Raw genomic sequence first — 22,903 nt, forward strand, 5'->3', positions numbered from 1 at the left:
AATAAAACAGCTATGCAGAACAGACATGTCGTGTGAGTTCCTGTATGTACACTAGGACTGCTCCACAGAAAGCAAAATATTGGTATCTTTATGCACATAAGTCTCTCTTCTGCCAGAGTGACTAAAATCCTAGGTACTTAATAAGAAAATTTTTAGCACAATATTTGGGGGCTCAACTTCTATTAGAAATTTCCATTTTATTACATATGGATGGATATTTGATGAAGGTTGCTCATTAAGGATTCTGTAGCGTCAAAATGAAATAAAATTTCTCTCAGTATAGAAGTAGTCTGGAGGTGAGTATCAGTTTGGAATTATGATTGGTACTCTTCAGATATCTCTGAAAAGCAGCTGCCCTAAACCACAAACAGGCACTTGAAATTTGGGATCACTTAGTATTAGAGCGGTGTTGTGGTTTTGAGATTGAATAAATTATGATACATTGTATGAAGTGACATAGCTTCCAGGTGGTAAACTGAGAGCCTTAGGGTGACTTGGGGTGTTGGTGGAAGAGAAGCTCAGCATGATCCCAAAATGTGTTCTTCAGCCCTGTAACCAAAGGTGTACCTGGGCTGCATCCAAAGCCCTGTGGGCAGCAGCTGAAGGAGGGGACTCTGCCCCTCTGCCCTGCTCTGGTGAGAACCCACCTGCAGTGCTGCATCCAGCTCTGGCATCCCCAGAGCTTAGGACATGGACCTGTTGGAACGAGTCCAGAAAGGTCCTGAAGGTGATGGGGGCTGGAGCACCTCTGCTAGGAAGATGGGATGAGAGATTTGGAGAAAGCTCCAGGGAGACCTTACAGCATCTTCCAGTACCTAAAGGGGGCTTACAAGAGAGGTGTAAAGAGACTTCTTACAAGGGCATGGAGTGATTGGACAAGTGGGGATGTCTTTAAATTGGAAGAGGAGAGATATAGATTAGACAGTAGGAAGAAATTCTTCACTGAAAGAGCAGTGAGGCATCTGGTACAGTTGCCCAGAGAAGTTGTGGATGCTCCATCCCTGCAAATATTTAAGGCCAGGATGGATAGGGCTTTGAGTGAATGGAAGGTGTCCCTGCCCTGGGCATGGAGGTTAGAACTGGATGATATTTAAGGTCTCTTCCATCCTATACTTTTCCTTTATTCTATTCTGTGGAACTTAGCAAAAAAATATTGTGGTCCTCATAAAAATCTGGACTTGGTGTTTGACATAAATGCTTTGCGTCTCTGCACTACTGTTCTCTGTGTACATGTGCAGTTTCCTAGACCATTTTATCTGCAGTAGGTGTTGATATTGCTGTGTGTTGTTGGGAGAATTCCTCAGAAAAATAGTTAAAAGATTTGTTTCTCATTTTTGAGTTTTCTTTCTGCTGATCAGTGTTGGTGACAAATGCTTCAGAAGAAAGAAATTCCAGACTTAAATATGGATGAAATTTGAAAAAAAAAAAAATCTTCTGCCTGTCAGTATTGAATTCAGAGTTCTGCGATCATTCTGGCATGTTTGCCTGCAGTCCACACTAATGCTGTTACCTACTTCACAAGATCCTAAACAGACATTACACTTTTTCAGGAGATGAAGTTTTTATTGGGTCAGTGACTTGAGAATTAGCTGCTTGAAGCAGAAAAAATCATTATAATAATTGATATATCTCTCAAACAAGCTTTGGGTTATCAGTTTGGGTTTAGTCTAACTAACTTTGGTAACCAAGAAGTAGTGAGAAAAAACAAGTTTTCTTCAAGTTCATTAATGGAATAGTCCCCTAAATAAAAGATCTTGCTTTTAAACTAGATCCAAAAAAACCCAAGTTATTAAAATTGTTAAATCCTTAACAAGGTTAAATAGATGAAAATGAAACCAACCATAAATATAAGTGACTTTTGCTAACAGAAAAAATTCCTTTGTTTTTTTATTCCTTTGTTTATATTTGCCCGGAATGACTCTAGGAAAGAAAGATGGCCTCTCCTTGTTTATGTATATTCATATTTCATTAATCCTATCCCAATGTTTCGTTATACAAAAGGTTCTGTGAACCAAAACAACCCATCAGTGATCTGCCCCCAAGCATGACAGCTTGCTGGACCTGAAATGTATAGTACCTTGCCTTTTCCTTCCTCAAAACTTTTCTGTAACTCTGACTCCTTGAATAATCATAATCGTCTCAACACAGGTCAGGCAGTCCAGGCTCTGATCAGATCAGCCTGGTATGGTAATTAATACTTGCTCAGATTTCCTGTTCTGCCAGATACATTCTCATGAGCCCATGGCTGGGTCCTGTGCAATTACCTCTGACAGCCCTGGAAGGTGACAGGTTAAGTGCAGCAGACACTCTCCAACTAAAGTGGAAAGCAGCTGGGTTTCTGTTGGAAAAGAATCTGGTAGACCTCATGTTCAAAAGTATGTATTGTACTTTTTTTGAGCATCTCTGTTTACTGTGAAAAAACATAAGTTTCTGGTCTTCTGCTTAGTGCACAAAGAGCTGAGTGTTCCTGGTGATGTGTTTAACTGGCCTCCTGCCTAAGAGCTCTTGGTTCATTCTGTGATACAATAGAGTTATATCCTTCAGCTGGGAAATTTTGTCTTACTCAGCCCTTGGCAGTACTAGTTAACATGCTTAATGTCGTGCTACAGATTGTTGGTCTAATTCTTTTTCCCCATATTTGGACTTTGATAGAAGATGATAGAATGACCAATTTCTACTGAATTTTGCTTGTGCTATGAAATAACACAATATGGGTAGTCCTAGGAGTTACGTTCAGTTTCTCCTTGAGGCTGGTTGGGCATTTGAATAAATTTCCTTGTGTTATTTGCAGACTCCTGTAAAAAAAGTCCCTGATTTAATGTCTTGATATGGTCACAGATAACCTTACCTGGTAAGACAAAACCTTGTGGAAACTCATTTATAGATTGCAGGTCCGGTCACATCTTTTCAAAATATGATCATGCAGAGTCTTAGAGGATTTTTGGTTTGGTCTAGTTCTGCAGATACCTCCAAGAGGCCTGAAGTACTGTGATACAGAAATTAATCAGAGGTATTTAGGTGAAACTTGAATAAGCTTTGGTAATGCTGTCTGCCATTCTGTTGTGACTGGGACATCTACTACAAGTAAGGATTAAAGTGGTCGGGGCTTTTATGCAACCTTATAGGAAAAGGGCTAACTTTTTCAGATAGAGCTGATTTCTAAATCAAGTTACCTATAGGTAAGAGTCCATGTGGATTTTAGATGTCTAACCTGCAGGTAGTGGAATGATATCTTGTCAGCTTAGGACATTGAGGTTAGAGCAACTTGCTATTGGATCTGCTGAATACCTCATCTGACTCTGGGTCATGTGTGAAAATGTGACCCTTAAACCTGTATTTCTGTTGTGTTTTATGCTTGAAAATAATTTTCAAACTTGCACAGACTTGAAGGCATAAAGGTGAGCTGGCCACTCAAGGAGGGTGCTGATGTGGTTGTGTTGGTGGAGGGACTCTGGATCTGTCCCAACTCTGCTGTGAAGAATCATCACGTGTGAAAGGTGTTTTAGAGCATTGTTGTGTACTCATGAGGCAGGAAGGTGTTATCCCCCTCTCATACATTTAATGAATATGCATTGTGAAGGTCATTTAGTTTTAGAACCCTGATTGTGCTTTGACAGTTTGAACTTGGCTGTTCTGAATTAAGTGAATATAATAGTTTCTATGGATGGTAAATGGAATCATGATGGTTTTCCATAAGATGGATCAAAAATGTGGGGAATAATTATTTCCGTTTTGACAGGCTACCATTTTAAAAGTTGCTCATAGATCTACATTTAAATATTAGGTAAATCTCAGAAGTTAGGAAGAAATGGTCTGTTTTTCCCCAAAGCGATACTTTAAATATATTTTCTCAAACATTACTGGCTTGTGTAACTGGTATCCATCTTAGCCATTTAGTTCAACTTTTAAAGTGAAATACCTGGTTTAAAATGTCATTGTCTTATGCAATATATCTGTCATTGTTTTGTGAAGTCATGGAGAGATTAATATTTTAATCACGTGAACAGTTAGCAATTTTTCATAAAGGATTTTTAAAGTAGAAATGAGAAAATGTGTTCGCATAACCAGAAATGATATGGAGGAACAAGCATTAATTGTAGTAGCAGGGTAACTTTTGAGCAACTTTAGAGTAAAATTGACCAAGCTTTCTGCTGTGATTAAATGTTTAAAGACCATTATCGTGTTACATGGAGGAGAGTAGTTTGTGGTAGAATATTGGTGCGGGAAGCACTTACCTTACTATAGAAACTATCTTTCTGAGATGAATAGGAAAAACCTTGAAGTTTGCCTTGTTTCAGGTCATTCAATGGGATAATGCTCTGAATTTTAAATTAAGTTTTTTTTTCTAGTGACCCTGTCACAAAAAAAAAAAAAAATGCAGAAAACTAATATGTTAAGAAAGCTTTCTATGGCTTTAATAACAAGGGAGTGCTTAAAGATTTACAGGAAAGCATTTGGTCAAGCATTTATACTTTCACTAAGTGTTTTAAGCTGGATGAACCATTCTTAGCAGACTTGCCTTGGTTGGGGATAAACAAGGATTACTTTTTCTATTATATCCCGTTTCCTGTAATATATACATTTAAAAATGCTGCAGCACTGGCATTAATTCCTTTTTGGTTTTTTTTTGTTATATAGTTCATATAGTAGATCACATGAAGAGAATATCATGTTCTTTGAATGTTCTTTGTAACTGTTTCTACAGAAATGTTTTCAGGGAATAGTTTCAAGCAGTGATGTGGTAAGGAAAGAAATCTCTAGACAACTGTTTAGGTCATGTTTTGATTTGGTGATTGTGAAGAAATGGGTGCTATGCAGTGATGCCCATAATTTCCATTGTATGATAACTGAAAAAAATGGTTCTTAAAATTAGGATTTATGAATATCTAAGAAAGGAAACAATTTTCAGGCAGAAACCGTATAGTCAATTCTTTAGTTCTTTCTGTTGTGAAAGAGGTTTTGTATGTAAGATGCATTTTAAATTGGACATTTTTCTTAGACTACAGGATAACCTGTAAAGCAGAAACAGATACACTCTTTCAGAACAGTTAACTGGTGTTTCTCAACTAATGGACACCATATTCAGGAGAAAATGCTGTGTCCCATGAATTTGAGGAATGCCTGTTGTACTGCATGGTGTTTCCTTACCCACAAAGTAAACCAGAGGTTACAGGAGGATGAGCTTTCAGTGATCACAGATTTTAGGAGTAAGAACACCTCTCAAATCTTGTGTTCTTTTGCTCAAAGTAATGTATTACTGGATGATATTTTGTTCAGAGGGTACCATTTATCAATAGCAGAGTATTACTTGGTTAGATGCATAGCTGAGGTGCTGTTTCTTCCCATTTTATCTATTTTATTTTCTCCCAGATCTGTTGATCTGATTCTTGATATTGTTTTTGCAAAGTTGACTGTAATTTTGCTTGAGATACCATATTTGCCAAATCCTTCAGAGCTGATCTAGAAGCAAATTTGAGTTGGGGACTTTATATCCTCTTTTATATGCCATTCTCCATAGTTTACTGGTACTTTCCTAATAGATTAGAAACTAATTTAGTGCAGAGACAATTCCTGGTTTGAAAAAGGTGATCAGTGTAGAGTGACATTTATGGTTGACTCTTAAGAGCTCATCTGTCTAGTAGAACTGAAAACTTCACCAGCTTGCACTGGAACACAGTGTGACTGCTTTAATACAATGTTAGGCTGAAGGTGGTGAAAATGAGGATTATTTTTGGTATTTGCAGCAGTTTGGAGATGATTGTGCTCTGTTGAGTGGGGCAGGTAAAGAGGGGAGTCTGGCATGTCTGATTCTGATCCAGCACTAGTGAATGTGACTGGTCTCACTCAGAGCTGCTCAGATGTGTTTGTTACTATCCAGTGCACCTAATTCAGGGATATCTTATAAGCTTGACTTCAGTAATAAACCTGAATTTGCTCTCGAGGTCTTGGGGTAAATAAACCCTAAATATGGAACATGGGGAGCACCCATGCAACTTGTATGTGAGCAATCTTCTGTGAGAGCTTACCTGGATCTGCCAGGCTTACTTGCATCTGTAACACCAGCAGATAAACAGATTTTGCTAATTTTGTAAGTAAAATTAGTTTTACTGTGTGCTGGATTTGTACTTTTAGGTTTGAGTCCTTCTACTATTTGATTGAAAGCAGTGTATAAGTAATAGTAACTTAGTGACTGATACTTGGTTTCTGTATCTATGCAATATTTAAAAAAAACCCTTTGATCAGATGTTTCTATTTTAATGTAAAAGGGAGATAGACCAATAGTTTGAACAAAATGCAGGACCTGTTAAAAGTAAATAATCTGTTTTCTACTGAAAGGATTCCTTCAATATCATAAATGTATTTTATATATGGAATAGTCAATTGAAATGTTCCAAAGCCTTTTAGTTTTGTTATGTGGGAGCAAATTGCTTTACAACTGCTCTGTAAGCCATATTTTGCTAACCTTTGTTTGTGCTTTTACACTGCACCTAGACGTACTGTGCTTTCAAATCAGCAGAATTTCAGACTTGCAACACAATCTTCTTATGCTTCAGACTTGTCAAATCAAATATTTGGAGCCTCAGTGCACAGAAAAAGAATAGTTCAGTGGATCTCAGGATACAGACAATGCATTTTCATGTTCATTAAATATGTCTAGAACATGTCATCTGTGCAGTCCTTTTATAGCTTCTGTAATGTCTGATTTTGGCACCAGAGATTTCATGGTTTTTAAAATAGGAAAACTTTTGGAGGTATTAAAGTTTGGTAGGTCAAGTTTTAGATTTACACAGCATTAAGGTACTTGGCTTTAACTAAAATAATATAGCTGCAGTAAAGAGTGTTTATTTTTGTTCCCCGTAGCTTAAAAGGCTGTTATAAGTAGACATAAGTAAAGCTTGAAAAACTGAGGAGGTGTTCCACTACATGAAAGCTTTATTTACTTTGACCTTAACTATGAGCTTCCTTTAAGGAAAAGCTGGATAAGGAGTAATTGACTTCTCAAAATTAAAATTTGTTACAAATTGTTTCAATTTGCTTGCTTTCCTTAGTTATACCTTCAGAAACAAAAAAAATCAGAAGTCCAAGTTAAAAGGAATCTCAAGAGAACATCTGTGCCTTCAGATGTTCAACCTTCTGTTGAAATAATGATTGTAAATTAAATTGCACAGGACCCTCTCAGTGGCCCTGAGTCCTGAATATTCTCAGCAAGGGAAATTTCTACCTGTATCTGTTCAGTCTTTCTGATTAATATTTTTCTTGACTGTATCTTAGGACCTATATGGAAAAATGGACAACTCTAATTTAAAAAAAAAAATACTAAAGAAATTCCCTGAGAATTTTAGGGAAGACTGCTTCATAGAAGGCCTTGCATTTAATAAATTCTATGGACTATAGTAATCCATAAGCCATTTCCTCAATATTATTACGTCAGGTCTACATTAGGAATTGAATTTGCAGCTAGTAAGGGGAATAAATTGATATTTTCCTGTTTAGTTGACTTTTAATGTTTGCTTTCCATTTTGTCCAAAGCTGAAAGAAGTGGAGCTGTAGACTTTCTCCATTGTAGAGTGAGTGCAGCTGGGCCTTTGCTCCATCAGCACTTCAGTGTAGCAACAAGAGATTTAGGACTGCCATTGCCCCATTGTTAAATCCTTTCAAATAACTCCAGATGAACAGGGACATCAGTGCAGCCCATCTTGGCTCTTCAGAGACACGGTAATAGAAAGACAAGCAAAAAATTTATGAACTGTTTTGTAAATTTGAGGCCACAAAGCTTAGGCCTGCTTGCTGTTCAGCATCATTATATTTTATTTCTGCCTTAATCTATCTTTCAAGCATGATTATGTCACTTGTGCTCAGTTGTTGAGTACCTCAGCCTTCTGATCTGTAGCAACCAGTTTTCCATCATGATTTATCAGTGGGAATAAGGGTAACACCTTTAACCTTCCTTTTCTGGTTGGGACACCTGACACCTGGAGAAGCCCTTCTCTCTGTTGCTCTTTGTCCTTTGCCACAGATTCAGTTTCAGCTGTGCTTGGGCCTTCCTCACCCCAGCTCTACACAACCACATTTCATCTCTATAGTCTTCGCAAGGCACTTGTCTTAACTTCACCTGTCTGTGCATTTGTTTCTTGCCTTTTAGTCTGACCAGCCTGCCCCTACTCTGCCATGCTGGTCTCTTGCCTGAATTCTTGCTGCTGGGAATCGCTAGCTCTTGTGTTCAATAGAAGACTTCCTTAAAGATCTGCCAGCTCTCTTCCACTCCTTCATCCCTGAGGGCAGTCTCTCAGGGCATCCCACTGACTAGCTCCCCAAAGAGCTGTAACTTAGCTTTCTAAAACTCCTGAACTCCTAAAGTTCAGGAGCCCAGCTTCACTCCTTGCGTGATCCAGATCTAGTGCATGATTGCTGTTGTCCCCAGTGAGCTCATTTGCATTGGTGACCAACAGATCCATTAACCTCCCCTTGGTATGTGTTTTACCTGGGCCAGGAAGGTATCCCACATGCATTCCAGGAGTCTCCAGGCTTGCATGCAGCTCACCTTGCCACTTTTCCAGCAGATGTTGGGCTGGTTGGAGTCCCTCAGCAGGACAAAAGCTTTGGGCATCATGCCTCCTGTCCGCTGGAGCAAGAGGGCTTTGTCAACAGGCTCTGGATCTGGCAGCCTGTAGTGGACATCAAGTTATCCTTGAGTTCAGATACTTCTGTGTTTCTGGAGCCACTGACATTCTATTAATTGTACTATATGATTGTACTTAATGTTTTTAAATTTATGATCTAATCATGTGCACCTACAACAAAGTGGTTTCAGCAAAATATCCCTTTTAATTTACTTACTGTTCATTGCTTATTAATTTGCAGTTAAAAATCCAGTGAGGTTAATGTGTTTTTTTGGTTTTTCTTTTTTTGTTTTCTTACAGTTCAACTTCGTGGGAAAACTTTTGGGTCCACGTGGTAATTCTCTAAAGCGTTTACAGGAAGAAACACTGACAAAAATGTCTATTTTGGGAAAAGGTTCTATGAGGGACAAGACAAAGGTAAGGCCTGAGTATGTCAGTGGAGTTTTGTTACTTACCTTAAATTTCTGAGGAGGGGAACAAACCTTGTAATAAAAACTGAAACAAATCAAAAGCATAGGAAATCCTTATATTGATTATTGGTTAATATCTCTCTTTGGCCAGTCAAGCCAAAATTCCACATGCAGTGGGCAAACCAAGCCAATAGATGTCAAATAGTGGAAGACAGACAATTTTATGGGAGCTTAATTGTTGTCGAAGAAGGATACTGGAATGGAAACAAGTTGTGGCTTTTGTCTTGGTCTTCAGGGGAAACGAAAGAAAACCTGAAATGCTTAATGTGTTCCCAAGGTTGTGAGATGTATCCAGTGAGTGAGTGAGCTCATTTTCATTTGTGTGCTGTTATAAGAGCTTTAGTGTGTAGTATTTTCATAGATTCACAGAATATCCCAAGTTAGAAGGTACCTGCGTGGATCATCAAAGTCCAGTTTATGGCCTTGCATGTAATGGAGAAAGTAATGGAAGCATTGCCAAGTTGTGTTACAAAACTAAAATAAAATACAGTAATAAAAGTGAACTTAGCAAAAAAAGGACAGAGTGACTTTAAAAGTTTGATTATGGGAATGATTTAAAAATACAACTGTGTTGAAATTCTCTTCTGTCAAAGGTGCTGATTGAAATGCTTTTCTACCAGGTCCTACACAGAAAATTGTGACTTCTGTTGATTATTGCTGTTATCAGTGAACTTGATTGACAAACACAGAAAGGAAGTTTCTTAGCACTCTGTTTTCTGCACAAATCAGCTGTACAGTGATTTTTTTCCTCTTTAGGAGAAAAGGACAGGGAATGCATGGTGCAAATATATACTAAAAATCAGTATATGGGGAAGTCAGCTAGCTTCCAGTGTTAGTGGCTCATATGTTTTGAGTAACTGTGCCTAAAGTATTTAACTGATAATCAGCTGCTATTAAAACTAAATATTTGTGCTGTGATGTTTATATTAGGATACTTTCTATTTTTAAGATCTCTTACTTGTATTGACAAAATAATGATTTTGCTGAGAGTCTAATCCTGCTGAGTGACCTTGTAATATTCTTGCTCTGGGTGCTCTGACAGCCATCTAGACTGATCATTTTTTGGTTTTTTTTTTCTAACATCCTCATAGTTAAACACAAGTCATGTTGATAAGAATGTTATTCATGAGAAGCAGAAATAGATTGTCACATATAAACCTCAACGTGTAATTAGGGGTGTGCAGGGGAGGAGATTTCAGCTATCATTGGAACTTAAAATTTTAGTAATCTAAAGGGTGCAGTGCTTACCTGGTGCTTGCCAAATACTGGAAGCTGCAGGGTCAGGCCAGCAGTACTTCTCATTACTTGATATAATGTTATCTGGTAAAGCAGTGAAATTATTTCTAGTGCTGGTTTCATCCCTTGGACCTGTCAAGTACTCACAGGCGAGGAGCAGCTTGAGAAAAGCAAGTGCTGCCCTTTTGGTCTGTGAATGTTTTGCATGTGAATGTCAGTATTTGAGAAGTGAGCTCTGCTTCACTCCACTGAATTCAACTTTGCAGTCATTGAACTGGGTTTGGTGAAGGAAGATGAAAGAAATAAGCTTGCTTCTGAAATAGTGAACTTTTTTTGCTAATGTTCTCTCATCTCATACGCCGTTAGCTTTATGTACAAATAGCACAGTTCTGTGAAGGATGCACCCATTGGATAAACACTTCAATGAGAACAGCACAGGAATACTGAGAGCAGCATAGTAATACTGAGATTGAAATAATATTGGTTAAAAGAAGCTTGTTCTTCTGGAATATTAGATCAAACCTATTTCTGTAGACTTGGAAGGAAAGAGTGTCTTCTTCATGAAACTAGTGCACCTGGGAAAACTTGGGAGCATTCCTCCTTGTGCTACAGTTTCTGTATGTAAAGCAGAAGCTGTTGGCTCTTACTTCATGTTACTTCTTCAGCTGCAGAAATCTGAACATGAATGAACAGTGTCTGCAAATTCCTTCAGCACTTGCATTACAATGTTTCAAATAAGAATGTGTAAAACCAATCTTTTTCTTCTCCCCTAGGAGGAAGAGTTGAGAAAAAGTGGAGAGGCAAAGTATTTCCACCTAAATGATGACCTACATGTTTTAATTGAAGTATTTGCTCCACCTGCAGAAGCATATGCCAGAATGGGACATGCATTAGAAGAAATCAAGAAGTTTCTCATCCCTGTTAGTATTTTATCTTTCATGAGAATTCTGGTAGTCTTGAGTGAGAAATGTTATCTCTAAAACTGAGTAAGCTGGTCTAGTAATGGTATCCTTGCCCATTGCAGGAGGGTGGAACAAGATGATGTTTAAGGTCCCTTCCAGCCCAAACTGTTCTATGATTCTGAACAGGGCACAATAGTGGTCAGGTCACGTTGCTCGATTCCCTTTTTAAAGTAAGTGGTGCTTGTCTAATGCTTTGCATTCTGATACAGGCAATTTCTGGGTGAATCTGCAACTGTCCACACAAATCTCATGACCTGACCTACAGTACAGGAGAAACTTACTCTTGCTTAACTAGTCATATTCAAAGTATCACAGACTACAAATAATTGTAAAAATCTGTAAAATGTGTGCATTTTGTTTTCTTGGTACATGTGAAGCATCAGTTCTGTTTAAGAATGAATGCATTTGAAGCTATAGTATTCCTCTCACCTGCAATCCTGGTTTAGTGTTGAGTGCTGGGAATCAATACAGGTTTATCTTGTATCTTTTTGTTTTATCACAGTATTAATGATACATGAACTATACTTGTTTTCTGGGGTGTATTTCAGCTTCCATTGTATAGATGTATAAAATGACATCTGGTTTCCAGTACAATTTTGTACTCCACGTTTGGGATACATCTAGGTAAAGGGTTCCTAATGTCTCCTGTAAGAAGATAACTTCATCTGCTCCTCATATAAGAACTATCCATACTTCCCTGCAATATTAAACTGCTTTTAAAAATCCAGCCTCTCCTAGGAAGCTCTGGAGCACTTAAGGTGATGTTTCTGTGTGTGAAGTTCCCAACTGTTTTAGCTCTTGAGTGAACATTTCTTCAGTCTTTATTGATGATCAAAGGAATAGTGTAGAAAGTAAAGCATTCTCAAGTCCATTGACTTCTGTTTATTTTTACTGCTGAAAATGTTACCTAAGGGTTTGTCTTCATTTGTGTCAGATGTGGGAAGTTTGGGGACCTGGCTAAGGAGAAGTTTCCTGGGGCATGTATCTGAGTGGCATCAGCTTGTAAATGTCTGAGTGGAGCCAGTGTGGCTGTACTGGGGACCAGCTGGGGATGTCTCTAGCACAGCAGTTGGTTCTGATGACTTCGCAGTGCTCCTGTATGTATTTGGGAATTACAGTTTGTACCAAACCTAGTCCACACCTATGATACCACCCAGAGAGCAGTTGGGCACCAGAAAAGGCTCCCCAGGGAAATGGTCAGAGCACCAAGCCTGACTGGATTCAAGAAATGGACATTACTCTCAGGTACATGGTGAGATTCTAGGGGTCTCCTGGGCAGGGCCAGGATTTGGACTTAAATGATCCCTCTTGGTCCCTTCCAACTCAAGGTATTTTATGAAACTAAGTCTCCAGGTAACTGGAGCTGTGTGCTCCTTGAGTGTTCCTTCTGAACTTGTTTAAGTCTGGATGAAGTGAGATCATGTGCCCCAGTACAACAATGTGGTATGAACCAAAGCATGATAAACAACAGCTGTCAGGAGGTTCAGTAGGAATATGTCCTGATGTAAAATAACTCTAATGTAGATGCACTTTAAGATAGTTAAAAAACAAAGATGTGCTGGGCATTATCTTCTCATCTTATAAAAAAATCAAGCATCACATTGTACATTTGTCCACAGGTTCCAAATTGCTTTTTTTCTTTATGCATATGAAAAGAGGTGAATGAGCATACTGCTGTTCAGACCTTCTAACTGCTCAGACAGGGGATACTCAACAGAATATTTGTAGGAATGCTGGGCTGTCATAATGTTGAAGACTGCTCTGTTAGCATGATTCATGATTTAATGGTGTGGAGAGATAAGGGAGAATTAAGTTCTTGGCTATTCTAGACAGCAAGCGGCTGCCTTTTTTTAGCTAGAAATACATTTAATTTGATAAATACTTACTGCATGTGCTGGAAGGAAGGATATGTCTGATCCCCATGCCCCTTCCATCAGAGGTCGCATTTTTCTTCATTGAGCTTGATTTCCCTAATGTTGCCATAAATGAAGTAAGCTTATCAAAACCCGGTCATTAGTGTGTTGAGCCAACAGAATCACAGACTGATAATGAGCAGTTCCATTGACTGGTGTTTATACACTTTTCCATCTTTATTTTTGATCATTGCATCTTTATTATACTAAGCTGTACTGATGCTACATAATCTTTCTTGAACTGTGGGATCAAGCCAACACTGTCTTAATTTCCCTTTGGCTTTTCATATGTAAGCTTATCAGAATTGCTCTAAATGCCTTAATCTCTTTCGCCTGCCCCTCCTTGCAGCAGCCACTGGAGGAATAAGGAGCAGCTTTTTCTTCTCTAGATCTACTGTTTGGTTCACTGCTGCCAAATGCAACTTTTTTATTTATTTTCTCCCTCTGGGTCTGTTGTTGCTTTCTTAAGAAATTAGCTGTTTTATTTCAGGAAAGATGTCCTGCTGTGAGTATATATGATTATGATCGTAATTTGCATTCTTCTTACAATGTAGAGTCACTATGACTTCCTACAGCTTTAGATGCTAGACCAAATTTATGAATATGTTTATTGTTCATCTTTCAGATCAGTGCTGAATATAACATCACATTTGGAGCAAGAATGCAGAATACAGAATATCTTTGTGGCAGCTGACTATAGCAAAAACACCTCAGCCTCTTATTGGATCTTCAGATCCATGGGCAAGCATCCTTGCATAGAAGTTTAACTTCAAGCAGAGGCAATGGTGTAGTTTCATTTAAACTGTTGGCACAACTCAATCCAAAACATAAAAACCGTTTTTGAGGGTATTTTGACTGTACTTACATTGCCTTGAATCCTTTCTTCTGCAGTTAGAGTTGCAGCTTCTGACATTAAGTATATTCTTTTATCTTTCTTTAAATTAGCCAGTCCCTTTTTTTTTTTATTGCCAGACTCTTTGGTCAACACTCTTGTTTGAGTATTAGATTGGTGGGTATTGTGCTTGGTACTGGTTATCTCAGAATTGCTTCTGTCAGGGCAAAGAGCCAGGTACTTTCAACCTTGCCTGCACCTGCTATATTATACCAGGGTTTCAAGGCCAGGCTGGATGGGGCCCTGAGCAACCTGGTCTAGTGGAAGGTGTCCCTGCCCATGGCTGGGGAGTCAGAACGAGATGGTCTTTAAGGCCCTTTCTATCCCAAACCATTCTGTGACTCCATGGTTATGGCAGTTTTGGCCACTAGAACTAAGTCTATTTTGTGTAATTTTTGAGTAGTGGCAGTCATTTCTCTTCTGACGCTAATTACCCTTTACTCTTGCTTACCAGTTTCTTGTTTTCCTTAAAGCAAAGTATAGAAATGTCTTTGAGAGAACAATCTATATCAGTTATATGACAATGTATTCACAGAATATTCTGTATTCAGAATTCACAGCCTTTTTCTGTAGCCCATCTGCATATTGGTTTGTAAGATGTGATGAAATAGCTTTTAATGGCATTTTGAAGAGCTTGGTGGCATTTGGAAGCTCTCACAGACTTTTCCTTAAGCAAGCTGGCAAGTAACTGTGAGGTGTAGAAAGGTGGCTGGAAACCTGATAATGGGTTGCTCACTTGTCAGGATAAATATCTACTTGAGTGCTTTGCAAAGCTGCAAAGGGTTTTCTAGGGATCTGTCCTAACATGATATAAATAAATAGCTTTGCTAATAGTTTGAGTGATAAATTGAAATAAGGTCTTAAGCTAGAGTGATCCCAAGAAGAGCTGCTGCCAGTGTGTTGATCTGGCTGGGTGAAAATCATAGGTAAAATTTTAAAGAAGATTTAGTTAAATCATGTAAATATGGGGACTTGTGGGATGAAAATCTCTTGCATGGATCTCGATGTAAATGTACCCTCCATGGCTGGATAAGACTGTAGTTAGTCAGAGTAGTTAGAGTTTATTAATAAAATGAGAGTATACCTGTTCAGTTGAAATTCAGCAGCAGCATTTGACTGAAATTCAAGTGTTGCCACTGCCTAAGCTGTTCAGAGGAGGGATGCAGTCTAAGGCATTTCAATGTCCACCTTCTAGGTGAAAAAAAAGATTGTCTGCTTAATTGGACTTGAAGTGTGCTGTTTCCAGCAGTGAGTATTCATAAATTGACCCTCTGCTACTTTTAATTGAGGAATCCATTTCAGAGTCTAATGGATTGACACTGCAGCTTATCGTGGCTGCCTTGTCCTGGCCCTTCACTCTGCATCCTCCTGCTGCCTCTGGCCTGTGTGATAAGGGCCATGTTTTCTGTTCTGTGCTGTGCACAGTGGAGCCCTTCTCTGTGACCTAAGGCTGCTGCTGTATCTGGTAATGTGCTGCAGGAAAATGAGAAAGCATCAGGGAGAAAAGAAAAGGGACCTAACACACACAGTGGCAACCCAAGCACATCTTTGCTAAGGAATTAAATTGATAGAGTATAAAATGATCAAAGGTATTTTTCCAGGGCCCAGATCTGAAAAAGATGTCTTATGAAGAAATTATAAAGGGCTTCTGATACAGGCTGTCAGAACTTTTGATATTGTATATTGTTGGTACAGCTTCTTGGCATTTTCTGTCAAGATCAAAATTTTGTTTTATACAGGACATGGAAGTTTGCATTTGTAGCCAGTTGTGCTCCAGCAACAAATAAAAAATACAAAGTGGGTTTCTGTACAGCAGCTGGCCAGAATAGTGTACAGTTTCTTGTTTGTAGTCTACTCCCTGTGATGGATTGGTTACATATTGGGTCCTGGCTATTTAATAATGGAATCTGTTTCTCAAAAGCTTAAATAATGCCATTTGAAAGAGTTATTTCAGTCTTCTAGACTTTTTTTCATATTTGCTGTTTGGTTTCTGCTGCAAAATAGAGAATGATCTCAGGTGGCAGCTGGGAGTTAAATTGCAGAACTTATTTAAGGCAGTTTGGACAAAATGCTGTTACGGTGCTGCTTCTTTTAACAAGAGTAACTTTGTTCAGCAATGGCATAAAAAGGGCAACTTTTTTATTTCCATTTATAGAAGTCTAGGAGAAGCAGAATATTTCAAGAATAATTGAGAGATTTGAATTCACGGAAGTTTTAATTTCCTTTCAATACAGTGTTATGTTTCAAAGTCTATAAGACTGCCTGACAATCTTTTGGTCCCTATGTAGTGAATAAATGCAATAAACTCAGATTTGCAGTGAGATGCAGATTCTTTGTTTTGTGATTGAATTGTAAAATGGGTGGTGTTAGAACAAACCTCCCTTCTTGAAATGGGAGGATTTGCAGAAGAGCTGTTTTAGCAGAAGTATCCCTTTGTTCCTATGGGAGCACCTATTAATATTTTGATACTCAGTACGGATGCACCTTGGGTAAAATAGTTATCTTTAATTCACCTTTATGGCTGCATTCAGCTTGGCTCACTTCAAGTGGAGAAGAAATGATAGAAAAATACTTATTACTCTTATATCTCAAGAGTTCAATGCTGGGTCTGTTTTTATTCTTGCGTGCTCTGCTTGTTTCGGAGGTTGACTCAAGGTCCCTGAAAATTGTGCTTGAAAAGTACCATATTAATTTCGTGTGTAAAAACCTGAGCTTTCTTTTTACTAGACCTTGAGAGTAGAGGATTTGTGCAGACAGAAATAAGCCATGTGTCCTTGGCATTTTCACGATTGCGTATTATAGAATTTACTTTTTTGAGCTCTTGTTACATAACAGTGCATGTGTGTATTAAATGAATTCCTGTGTTTATTCTATAACTCATGACATTAAAAGTGTGTTTTCCTAATCTGTTCCTTCATTTTCATGTGCTTTTCTCAACAGTGTATTCTCTACTCTTTTTTCAACTCTTTGTCTCTTCTTTTTCCTTCTTTTAACACGCAGTCATTCTACAGCTGGAACTACAAACCCGATCTCAGTTCAGAATATGGGATCTTGATTTTTTTTTCTGGTTTCCTCCTATCTCTGCAGCGTTTAAACATTGCCATTTTAATGGGTAAAGCTACATAAAATATGTGTGCAAAGGGAAAGAAAAACATGCCCAAGCAAAAATGTCCGTTATTATGTAGAATTCTCTAACAATGTTTGGACTCAATATTATTCCTATCTTATTGTGCATATTAAACCTTTTTGGTGGAATGTTCAACTTTAAGAGAGAGCTTTCAGGAGCAGGGTTTGCTGAGAGTGGTGGGTAGACAGTTTAATTTTTTTTCTCACTCTGCTTCCACCTTGTTTAGGACTACAACGATGAAATCAGACAGGCACAGCTTCAAGAATTAACATATTTAAATGGTGGCTCAGAAGCTGCAGAAGTTCCAGTTGTCCGTGGAAAAGCATCAATTCGAGCAAGAGGAGTACCTGTTCCTGCTTTGTCCAGGTATGTGGAATTTCATTTGAATGTACGTACTTCAAGCTTCTCCCTTCGAAGACAGTTTCTCCCCCAAGTACAACAGTAAAATACATGAAAGATTCCCAAAAGAAGAGCAAAAGGTCGGGGGAGCAACCTCCATTGGTTGATGAAAGTTTAGTTCATTTGGACTGAATTAACAATGGTCTTGTGGAACTTAAATGCTGCATTTGTAAAGAAGCAGTGCACAGCACAGGAGATGTTCAGTCCTGCTGTGAGCAACTTGATTTTTCTACATTGAGTTGCTCCTTAGGTACGGTCTGTGTCTGGGCCCTATGGAGTTCACAGCAGTAAATCTGTCTTGCTTGATTGATGTGAATTTCAGGCAGTGTCTCTAACTTACACAGTATACTTTTCTCTTTTATGGTACTACTAAGTTTTCATGGTCATGATGAAATGATACAGAAGTACTCTGGAGGTAGCATTTGGATTTTCTTGTCTGAATGACACTTAACTCTGTGAAAGGTGGCTTTTGTTTGATTTGGGAGTAGGCAAAGTCCACTGCTTTTGCTATTTTTCTTTGTTGCGGGAGATGTTTTATTTTTACTCTGGCATTCCCCCATCTTCATTGCAGTACTGAGGTGACAGTTTCAACTCATTCATGAAAACAAAATCTAAGCTAAATTCGTAACTGTTTGTTACAGAGTACAGGGATTGTGGCTGCAGCACCTAAGTGACTGTTAATTTTGGTACTCTTCTGTGTACAGTTCTTGTTAATGCGTCTTGAAACTTGCTTTTCTGAATGAAAGTTGTAAACTAATTTCTTGTTTCAATGCATTTCTCGTAAACTAATTTCTGAATAATACCCTGAAGCATTTTGCCTCAGATGACAAATCAGATTAGGAGAAGCAGTACTAAGGAAATACTCCATTTGTATAGATCTGCTTAGTTACGTGTATCCTGACAATGATTCAAATGAATTGCAGAGTTCATCTTAATTTAAATAACTTATTCTTACTGTGGGTTGTGTCCTGGGAGAAAAAAAAAAATAAATCATCAAATTGTTGTTCCTGTATTTTGTAATTTTATGTAAATATATATGTATATATGTATATTCTGCTTTTCTTGATTTTTAGTGTTCTGAGTAGTGTTAATTATATACCAAGGTTCATTCCTTGGCACTGGAATCAGTCATACAAGAGTTCTGTCAAATTGGAGACCTCGTTTGATTTTGGAAGTTTTTTTGGTTTTGTGGTTTTTTTGTTGTTTTTGTTGAGTTTTTTTTTTGTTGTTGTTTTATTAAATATCTGTATGTAACTTTGCCACAGATGCCTGTAATGGTTCGGCTACAGATGCTCAGTACAGATATATTTGCAGTACTATTTCAAGTTTTATTTCCATGTCCTTCAGCTAATATTTCTGGGGTACAGAAGCTATTGTTTTGTCAGACCCTATCACCAAAGCTTGACAACTAATATACACTGTTAGTACCTAGTATGTGCATATGTGAATAGTTTTTTAGAGTACTGCATTTCTAATATCATTAGTTCTGTCCTCTGGATTTTGGTAAAGTATTTTTTTCAAATCTGCATTTTACACAAGAGATACACTATTGCAGCTTACAGAGCCCTGCATAGTTGGTGTACAACTACTGAAGTGCCTTCAGGGTAAATTTAAATGTTATTAGTGTTTGTTTTGGAGATGGCAGTAAAAGGTTGTGTTTTTTTCATCAGCATTTTTCACATATATTCTAAAGCAAAGTGAAAGGGTTTCTGTTTGACTTGTCCTTACTTCAAGGCTTGTCTTAAACTCCAAGACACTTTTCTCTCAAATTGAAGTGCTCTGTTACCATATTCCTTAAGTGAAGTTCAATTCTGTTGCTACTGAGATTGTACAGCCACTGCACTGAAGATCTCAAACTCAGTTAAAATGCTCTGATTCTTTTTTTAGTAGAAATGGATGTCAATGAATAATACTTTCGTTGAAGCAAAGCTTTTAAGGCTTTGTCTCAGTGTTGGATAAAACAGTTTCAATAGGCAGCATCCCTGAGCTATCCAGGAGAAGTTGAAGCAAAGCCTCAGAAGACTTGAAAAACGAAGTTTAAATCCTTGATCCTAAACTTAGTTGTAATCTACAGAATGGTTTTATGGTACCAGCCTTAATACATGAAACATCCTATAAAGTGTGTTTAAGTTCTCACTTTTGAAACCTTTTTTACTCCTGAATAGTTTTAGTTTAAAAAAAAAAATAAAATAAAAAAAAATAAACCAGGTACTGATTTTTGGCTCCTTATCAGACATCTGAGAACTGGATATATTATATCTGATCAAATCTATTTCTAGCTCCATAACAAAATTTTATTTTGTAGAAAACAGTACATTTATGTTTGCATGCAAAACCTCTAGCTTATGTGCAGACATTCCTGCATGTGGTAGGTAATTTCCTAGTGGTTGTGGTTTGGCAACTCTGTGTTCTTTTTTCTGGATTATTCCTTATTAACTAAATTTTTATTACTCTAGAGCCAAGTAAGGTTTTGTGGGTGACTGGATGGAATTTGTTCTGGAAGAGCTGTTTGTGTTTTGCAAGCTTTACATTCAGGAATGTTGTTTTCTCCATCTGCTTCCTATAGCTATTTCCTTTTCCCCCACCTTATCCCAAGTTTTTTTTCCCCTAATACCATTAAAGATGACCTTCAGATGTAATCATAGCACTTCTATTTGCTGTAGTGTTCATGCTGAGCACTTAAACTATTTTGACGTAACCCCTCTTCTGTACAACAAGAAGGGAGAAGGGTGAAAGTCTGTTATTTATTCCTTTGTTTTTATTATGATCTTAAATTATTTTCTGGAGGCAGCTATATAAAATGATCTTACCAGTTGCTTTTTAATTTATTGCTATAGCAAGCTTAGAAGGATCCATGGTGTTTAATGTGATGCTGTTAAGATATGAAACTAGAAAATGTAACTCTCTATGAATCAGTGGTTTTTTAGTGCATTTGTATTCCCATCCTGAATCAGTGCATTATAAATGATAGCAACCAAAATGTGAATTTTGATTTCTGATTAACTAAAGACTTAAAATGCATATGTTAATCTTCTAGTGGGAGGTGTCCCTGCCCACAGCAACAGAGTTGGAATTTGATTATCTCTAAGGTCCCTTCCAGCCCAAACCTTTCTGTGACTCTATACCTGTTAATGTGCACCTCTAAGGAGGCTTTTGTAACTAAAGCAGCATTTCTCTCTAAACTTCACACCATTTTAAGAATAAAAGTAAGATTCAAGGATCATTCAATTGTGACTCCAACTGGGATGTTTTAGAAAAGTGAAATTCTAGAGGATGATAATAAAAAGTTTAAGAATTTGCCTAAAAGGTCCTTTTTACGCCTCGGGGTACCGTGCGGGGAAGCATTTAATTTCATTTATGGCTAAAAATCAGGGCTAGAATCACAGAATGGTTTGAGTTAGGAGGGACCCTTAAAGACCATCTCATTTCACCCCCTGCCATGGGCAGGACACCTTCCCCTAGACCAGGTTGCTCAAAATCCCACCCTGGCCTTGAACACATCTAGGGATGGAGCATCTGCAGTTTCTGTGGGCAACCTGTGGCAGTATTGTCTCACCACCCTCAGATTTCTTCTTTATGTCCAATCTTCGATTGAAAGCTGTTGGCCCTCATCCTATCAGTGTGGATCCTGATAAAATTACTCTTTTTCTTATAAGCAGCTCCACTTAGTTATTGAAAGGCCACTGTAAGGGTAGAGCTGGCTGAGTTCACACCCCAGATTGGGAGATTCTATTTGAAACAATAGTCTCATTAAAGAAATTGAAGATTTTTGGTTTATGCTTTCAAGAGGGTGTGGAGTTTATTTTTTTGCTTTCGCATTTATTATTCATATTTCAGTCTATGCGTGGCTGGGGTCCTAATCTTTGAATGTCTGTCAATGTCTGGGGAAAAATAAAACTGCTACAGAAGCTGTGAGATAGAACTTGCTGTCTTATGTGTTAGAAGATGAGCTGATGTGGATCACTGCTTCAGTGTGCTCACAACTTCCAGCTGCTTTTCTGCCATGCCTGGAATGAACTGGTTTCTCTTCTTGAAGAATAACTTTTTCTTGAGAACATGTAGGTAGTGAAGTGTAAACGATTCTGTAGCACAAAATAAATATTGGACAAAGCCAGTTCAGGGTCTAGGCCAAGGGCAGATATTATTAATGTTCATTGTGTTTTGTTTTAGTTTTGAGATCTCCCATTTTCCACAAAATTGAAACATGAACATATGTATTACTGTTTTAAAAATGCAAATATGAAATGAAACTTGTGTAAGCATGTTTACTCAATGGTGGGGTTTTTTTATTTTCAAAAAGGTGAAAAGTCAGGAATCTTGAGTTTTGAGCTGTAGCACTGAAATAACAGGTCTGTTATTTTTCAGATGTATAATATAAAACAAAAATGTTTACTGCTTGAGGAACATTGAATGTAGCTGGCTGTGTTCAAATGAAGGTAATATATCAACATCTGGTAACCAAATTTGTTAGATCTATTTATTGAACAGTGTAAATTCCTTCAGATACATAGAATTATGAATGCTAAAAATAAAGAATTTCAAGTGTTTCCTCATTGAATAATAAAGTGTTCGAGAATCATTCCTAAATTTTGCAAGTATTTTTATTTTAAAGCTATTAATACATTTCATGTTTCTGGGGATAAATAGTGGAAAGGATCTTCTTATCATAAACTGTTCCAACTTTTTTTTTTTATGAGAAGTGAAGGAAAGCTGTGAACTGACTCTAATTCTAATTTCATGATCAGAGTAATTTTAGTAACTCAGCCATCCAGTGACTGGCTAAACTTGAAATAAAAATCAGTGTGATTCTAGAGCAGAGAAAGTGCTAAATAAAATTATGAAAATGGCTGTTGCTGAGAGCAGCTGGAGATGAGTGTGAGATGCTGTGCCTGCTACTGTGTAAAAGGCAGTAACTTGGTTTGCTGTAAATAAATCCTAGAAACACTGTGGTGGGACTACTAGAAAGTAGAAATATCAAATGTTATTGGTAATGAAGGCCAAAGAGGAGGTATCTAAGTTGTGTAAGTTGGTAAAATACTATTTCAGTGGGAATCAGTGATTAGATTAGTACTTGTGAACTACTTCTGAGTGTTCTCAAATGTTTTGAGTCTAACATTGTGTAGCATGGTTCTAAGTGGTATTGGATTTTGGTATTAGATTTTCTTGAGAATGTTTTTACGTACAATAAATTCAGGATTCAAACAATGAGATGATAATCATAAAATTCAATACTTCAGTAATACTGTAAGTGGACAGAGTAAGGTAGGCTTTGCATTTGTACGT

The 22,903-nt window shown here is 37.7% G+C and overlaps 1 protein-coding gene across 1 annotated transcript in view; it reads left to right on the forward strand.

The window, feature by feature from the left end:
* KHDRBS3 (KH RNA binding domain containing, signal transduction associated 3) overlaps positions 1–22,903 on the forward strand; it is an 84,834-nt gene that overhangs the window by 26,266 nt on the left and 35,665 nt on the right. The window contains exons 3-5 of the mRNA XM_062504114.1: positions 8,922–9,038; positions 11,101–11,247; positions 17,448–17,587. Of these exons, the coding sequence (XP_062360098.1) occupies positions 8,922–9,038; positions 11,101–11,247; positions 17,448–17,587 (404 nt within the window). The remainder of the gene's footprint in view (positions 1–8,921; positions 9,039–11,100; positions 11,248–17,447; positions 17,588–22,903) is intronic.

The sequence above is a fragment of the Cinclus cinclus genome, chromosome 1, assembly GCF_963662255.1.
Source record: "Cinclus cinclus chromosome 1, bCinCin1.1, whole genome shotgun sequence".
Taxonomy (NCBI): domain Eukaryota; kingdom Metazoa; phylum Chordata; class Aves; order Passeriformes; family Cinclidae; genus Cinclus; species Cinclus cinclus.